Genomic DNA, 6,071 nt, shown 5'->3' with positions numbered 1-6,071 from the left:
GGGGAGGGGTAAGGAGGGGGACAAGAGCTGCATGGTTAGCACCTGCAGGAGGTCGTCACCTTGCCCTCGTCAACACGCGCCAGGGGCCCGAGTTCCTGAGACTTGTCCGGCAGGTTAGGACCCTTGGGGGGGGGCCGAGGTCGCCGCCGGTGGAGCAGGCTGATGCGGGCCACCGCCGCCGCCCGGTCCGCAGCTCGCGGGTCGGGGGGTATTCCACCCCACCCCACCCCACCCCACCCCGGGCCCGCGGAGTTGCCCCACCCCGTCCACCGGCCACTTAAACCACATCGCTGTTGCCTGACCCCCCAGGCTAGCTGTGTGGCCATCGCTGCCCTCAGGCCAACCCCTCTACCCCTCTCAACTCCCCTCCCGCTGGGTATCAGGCTGTCTAGCCCGGGTATCAGCTGCACTCGTCGGTGATTCGTCTTCCCCTCCCCCGCCGCCGGCCCCCCGAAACCCGAAACCCGGGTTTACTCCTTGATTCCCCACCGAGAACCCCCTCCCGGTGCTGCTGCGGCCGTCCGCTTGCCCTTCTGTGTACGGCGGTGCATTGCAGATTGGAACCCCGCCAACGACCTTCAGGCTATGGCTCGCGTCTGGCGGCAGGGGCAGAAGAAGAAGGTTTGGATATACCGCCTGCTTACCACGGGAACCATCGAGGAAAAGGTACGACTATGTCGTACATACCCGACATTGTGGGGTTGAGGATGAGGATGAGAGACGGGCGGGGTGGGACGGGCCCGCCGTGACTGCACCACCTCCATCCCTCCCCCCCCCTCTTCCCCCCTCCTCTCTCCAACCAAACACACAATCTCGCCCACAGAGCACCCGGGGGCCGTCCTGCTGCTTGGTCGTTACGTAAGCTGCTTGGGTGCTACTGCACTTGTCTGTCTCGCCGCCGCCGTATGCCGCCGCCGTATGCCGCCTTATGCCGACACAGCCCTTCACTCCCCCACTTCGCCCCGACAGGCTCCGCGGCACTGACCTAGGCCCGTCCTTAAACTCCGAGGGGTTCCGATTTTCTTTTCTCCTTCGCCTCTTTCCCCCCAACCCTCGACCCCATCCACAATTCCCACACCACCTCCCAGGTGTACCAGCGGCAGCTAGCCAAGCAGGGCCTCAGTGCGGCCGTGGTGGACGACACGGCCGCGCAGAGCAGGACATTCAGCCAGGACGAGCTCAGGGCGCTGTTCGAGGTGGATGGTTCGGCAGGGGGGCCGGAGATCTGCTTTCTAGCACGGCGGCCTGCACGGCCTCCTCGCGCTTGGGCCGTCGGATTGCCGGGATGAGCCGCTTGTTGGAATTGCCTTTCATGTACACCTGCTGTGATATTGAACTGAATTTTGCCGCTATGGCGCGGAGGAGAGCTCATAGCTCCTTTGCTGTGTTAGGAAAGTTGCCTCGCGGGGTCCTCGCTAGCTAGGGTACGGGGGGGGGGCACCCTTCCCTTCGGTGTTCGGATGCATGTCCTGTACATCTGCACGTATGTACATCTGTACGATTTGGCAAGGTTCTGGGGTCCAATCTAAAACGGCATCCATGCGCTTATAAAGAGTGATTACATAATAACACACACACACACACGCACACACACACAAATCCTTAAGTGGCATGTTAACGTGTGTGTGTTTGCGCGTATGTGTGTGTGTGTTTTTGCGGTTTGACGCAGGTCAACACCACCACCATGTGCGACACCCACGGAGCCATCAAGTGCAGCTGCGACGGCAGCGCAGCAGCAGCGCGAGCCAAGCAGGAGCAGGCCAAGAGGCAACAGCAGGCGGCGGCTGCGGCGACTGCTGCGGCGGAGGCAGCAGTCGAGGGACAACAGGGCAAAGACGACGACGACGATGACGATGGCACCCTGGCTAAAGGCGCTTCAGGGCCCCCAGCAAATAAGGACAAGGGCAAGGGCGAGGGCAAGGGCAAGGGCGAGCATGAGGGTGGTACGGTGGATGACGGCATCATGCAGTGGGCCCATCTAGCCAGCGTCGCGGATTCCGTGGATCCAATTTGGCAAGGCGTGTCGTCCTGGCTGAGAGACAAATTCACGACGTACCTTTTCAGCGACCATATTATTAACGACAGCCCGAAGGAGGGGGTGGAGGTGGAGGACGAGGAGGAGGCGGGGGAAGATGTGGAGGGAGAGGATCCAGTGTGCGACGACATTGACTACGGCGACTACGAATGAGCGGCAAGGGATGGGGAGGAAAGAGTTGTGCCGGCGCGCGTGGTTTGCGTGCGTTGTGATTTGAGAAGTTTGGGATTCCTACAAGCGTTTGCACATGCGTGCGAGCCTTTGTGAAGGGGGCGTGCGCTTGAATGGCCGTGTGCGAGAGAATATTTGGGGTGCACCTGGGGAGCTTGCTGTGGCATCCAAGCTGCAGGTTGAAAAGGTTTGCCCAACAAATGATTTGCAGGTGTGTTTCCGCAGGATGAGGCTGACTATCGGCACCGTGTAGGTGTGCAAAATGGCAGACCTGGCGGAACCCAGGGAAAGGATGGCCAAAGTGGCATATATGGTGATATAGTCTTATGTAGGCATTAAACATGTGCCATAGACGTGGGATAGTGCAGCCCTGCAGTCAGCACTGCTTCGTTGCAGAGAAGGAATAGTTACTTTAATAAGCGAAAAGTTGTTTCGCGAATTGATGAGTCTCAATCCACGTAACAAAGCTACCATGTTAATGTAAGCCATGCTTTAGAGCTTGGGAGTACGGCGTACAGGTCTTAGAGCGAAAACTTTCGAGGAACTCCATTTTGCAATATCGACGCTTATATCTGTGTAGCTTTTGCTGCGCTGAAGTGATCAGATGCTGAAGTAACTTAATTGCAGGGAAAGCAAAATGCCGCTTGGACCTTTTGTTCTGCCCTTTAGGGGCGATCAATATAGGTAATGTTCTAGAACTTTCATCTGAATTTTACCCTGAATACAGGCTTCGCTTAAGCGGTGGAATTGGCAAACAATATTTTGTCTGCGCCCGCTTCGCAGTTTCGCTATTAACTTCAACTCGAGCCCAGAGGAGAAGCTTAACTTCGACTTGGCATGCGTGGCCTTCGGTGAGCATTCCCACGATAAAGCACTGGGGTTTACGCATGCATGGGTCTGGCGCGCGTAACGGCGTATACATTTCCTGGCTAATTTCATATGTCCAGACTTTATATTGTATGTCACTCCAACCCGCAGACGTCAAGGGAAACGTACATGATACGCTCCATGTCCGGAAGCCCACGGCCCTTGATGGCGCTCTGGTAAAGGGCTTTGAGAAGCAAGCGTTGCCGGAGGAAACGGTCCCGGTGGAGGGTGACGATGTCATCTACATGTTTCCAAAGATGTTTGAGCGCCAGGTGGAAGTGCTTGTGTTCGTGGCCAGCGCGCCGGAGATTCCCGGCAAGAAGCACGACCTCAGCAGCAGCAGCAAACTGGAATTCGCGGTCTCCTACACAGGTACACATCCGTAACACACGTGCCCATTCCCACAGTTCCCTTATCATCCGTCTACCTATCCCGCCAGCAAGGTGGCGCATCCCAGCACGGAACTTTGCCCGTCCCCGGCCTCGCTCCCAGTCACCGGGATGGGGTTGGGGGAGTGGTGGGAGGAGGGGGGTCTCGTCCTTCTAATTCGGGCGAGGGGAGGGGAGGGGGCCCCCAAGGGGGTGGTACGCGGCGGGGATGCGTGCAGCCTGAGGTGACATACATTTACCTCGGACAGCCTTCAGCCCCCCCAGGGCCCTAGGGTGGGGCCCCCTCCCGGCTCGTACACCCAAGTCAACAAGTAACGCAACTCCACGAGGTGTACAAACACATCCGCGCACGCACACCCAGATCAGGACTGTGCGCTCGTATGTATGCGCGTGTGCTCTAAGGCCGGCCAGTTCTGTGTGACTCGGGTGAAACCCCGCGGTCGGTCAGTAGGTCAGTCGGTCAGTCCGGGGGTCCAAGTGGGGAAGCGGCGCGGACCACTCAATTCCTAAACACGCGGGCCCCCCTCCACCAGCTGATAATACCAAAATCAGCTGAAGTCGGCTAACGTTTGCTTCTCGACGTCGAGCCTCTCACCAGTGCCTCCCCCGACCCCGCCTTTCCCCGCACTGACGTACATACACATACACACACACGCACAAACAGACGTGTCGGGTCAGGCCTTCAACCAGTCTTTCGACATCAAGTCCCTGACCCTCCCGGCTGGGGCCCCCGAGGGGCAGGTGTCCTCCATCATTGTGGCGGTCATGTACCTGCAGGTAGGGGGGGGAGGGGGGGAGGGAGGGAAGGGGGATGAGGCCGAAGTTGGGAGCTCGAGTTCTCTCTGGCATTGGGTCTGGTCCGTGCTGGAGAGAGGATCCTTCTTGGCGGGTTAGCGGAGAGAGGTGTGCGGCTTTTAAGCAGTTCTTATCCTCACACTGCTCAAGAGAACCCCCGAGATAGGGTACGAACACACACATACGGACACACGGGGTAGGTGGGCTGGTGGGCAGCCGCAGGTGGCCCGCGTGCCTCCCCGTCACGGCTGTGCTCGTCCCACCAAACCCAGGTTGCGCACACGCCTCCCGTCCTGCGTCCCCTCTCAAGTCCAGGTCTCAGCTTGCGTCCACTGCACCGCTCCCGCCTTTTTTCTCCGCTTGAGATTCCGCCTTTAGAGGCCATGTTGGTACTCTGTCTGTCTGTCTGTCAGTTAACCCCTCCTTGCTTTTTGCCTCATACAATTTCCCCCCACCCTGCCCTGCCTCCGTTTCGCAGGCCGAGGGTGGCTGGACTCTGCGAGATGTGGGTACGTGCCTGCCGTACGACTCCCCGGGCTTGGTCATCCCGGAAATGAAGCGCGCCATTCTGGACTTGCGTGACAAGTTCGGCGTAGCTCTGGATGCGGCGGATAACATGGTGCTTGATGAAAATGAGCGGGTAGGTGCTGTTTGTCCGTCTGTCTGTCTGCCTGTCGCTGGATAAGAGCTGAAACCCTGATCAAAGCAGGGGAGGGGGGAAGGAGCGGAGCTGGTAGGGGCGTGCCAAGGGGAACCTAGGAGGGGTCGTAAAAGAAAGAAAGCCGCTTATGAATGGGGGTGGTTGGTTGGCGACCGGAGAAAAGAAGGAGGGAAAGGAAGGGGGAGGCCCCCGGGGGAAGGGGCCGGGAGTAAAAAGGGGTGGGGGAGGGGGAGGGGGTTAATTGACGGGCATCTCCTCGCCGCCCGTCAGGTGCACTAGGACTGCTGCGCATCAAGCATGTTTTCCCCGACCCTTCCCCCGCTTCACCGCTCCCCCCCCCAGGTCCCCATCACGCGGCAGTGGCAGGACCAGGCGCTGACGGACGCCTCCGCGGGCCGACAGGACCCCACCGCTGCCGTACCCGTCACCAAGCTCCGACTGGACCTCAGCTGGACGTTCTGGCCGCCCCCCCCGCCGGCGGAGGAGGGGGAGGACCCGCCGGAGGAGCCCGTGCCCGAGTTCAACCTCATCATGTACAACAAGGACGTGAGTGCGGGTTGGGGCGGGTAGGGAGGTGGGGTGAATCACATGCAAGGATAACCAGATATAAGAACTGCCGGCGGCGCCCGGGGTTGGGGGGTTGGGGTACGGGCAGGGATTGGTCAGTGGGAGGGGAGAGGGGGGAGGGAGGGGTTGGCGAAAGGAAGGTGGGAGGCGGCGGAAGGGGAAGGGAGAGCCTGCGCCACGTTTTTCTCTCCCTCCCTTTTTGTGTATTGGGAAGGGTTATTGCCACATGTACTCGTTCTTCCTGTCTCTCCCCCAGCTTCCCCACCGGCCCTCCCCCCCCGCGGACCCATTTGCATTCCATCGCTTTCCCCCCTGCCCCCCCTACCCCCTCTACCCTCCCGTCTGCAGGGGGAGGAGGTTCAGAGCATCAGCTCGTCCTCGCGGGAGGCCACGGGCGCCCGGGCGGGGCGGCCTGAGCCCGAGGAGGAGGAGGAAGAGGAGGAGAAGCAGGAGACGGAAAAAGAGGTGCGCAGGAGGGGAGGAGGCCAAGAGGGCTATGAGCTGAGCCGCTGCCCCTGCTTGTATTCATACCCCGCATATCTCCTCTCTCCCCCCTTCCTTCCTTTCCCCCCCCCCCCACCAGGAC

The 6,071-nt window shown here is 60.1% G+C and overlaps 2 protein-coding genes across 2 annotated transcripts in view; both read left to right on the top strand.

The window, feature by feature from the left end:
- VOLCADRAFT_107785 (uncharacterized protein) overlaps nt 1-2,636 on the top strand; it is a gene marked incomplete at its 5' end in the record, with an annotated part of 11,824 nt that extends 9,188 nt beyond the window's left edge. The window contains 3 exons of the mRNA XM_002957671.1: nt 557-666; nt 1,089-1,196; nt 1,670-2,636. Coding sequence (XP_002957717.1) covers nt 557-666; nt 1,089-1,196; nt 1,670-2,188 — 737 coding nt within the window. The 3' untranslated portion in view covers nt 2,189-2,636. The remainder of the gene's footprint in view (nt 1-556; nt 667-1,088; nt 1,197-1,669) is intronic.
- Nucleotides 2,637-2,843: 207 nt separating this feature from the next.
- The window catches only part of VOLCADRAFT_121654 (uncharacterized protein), a gene marked incomplete at both ends in the record, with an annotated part of 5,858 nt that continues 2,630 nt past the window's right edge, over nt 2,844-6,071 (top strand). Inside the window, 7 exons of the mRNA XM_002957670.1 lie at nt 2,844-2,890; nt 2,990-3,057; nt 3,185-3,445; nt 4,127-4,239; nt 4,736-4,897; nt 5,261-5,464; nt 5,834-5,950. Coding sequence (XP_002957716.1) covers nt 2,844-2,890; nt 2,990-3,057; nt 3,185-3,445; nt 4,127-4,239; nt 4,736-4,897; nt 5,261-5,464; nt 5,834-5,950 — 972 coding nt within the window. The remainder of the gene's footprint in view (nt 2,891-2,989; nt 3,058-3,184; nt 3,446-4,126; nt 4,240-4,735; nt 4,898-5,260; nt 5,465-5,833; nt 5,951-6,071) is intronic.

This window comes from Volvox carteri (assembly GCF_000143455.1).
Source record: "Volvox carteri f. nagariensis unplaced genomic scaffold VOLCAscaffold_77, whole genome shotgun sequence".
NCBI classification, from domain to species: domain Eukaryota; kingdom Viridiplantae; phylum Chlorophyta; class Chlorophyceae; order Chlamydomonadales; family Volvocaceae; genus Volvox; species Volvox carteri.
The sequence above is the reverse complement of the archived record's forward strand: the minus strand, read 5'-3'. Positions and strand labels throughout refer to the sequence as shown.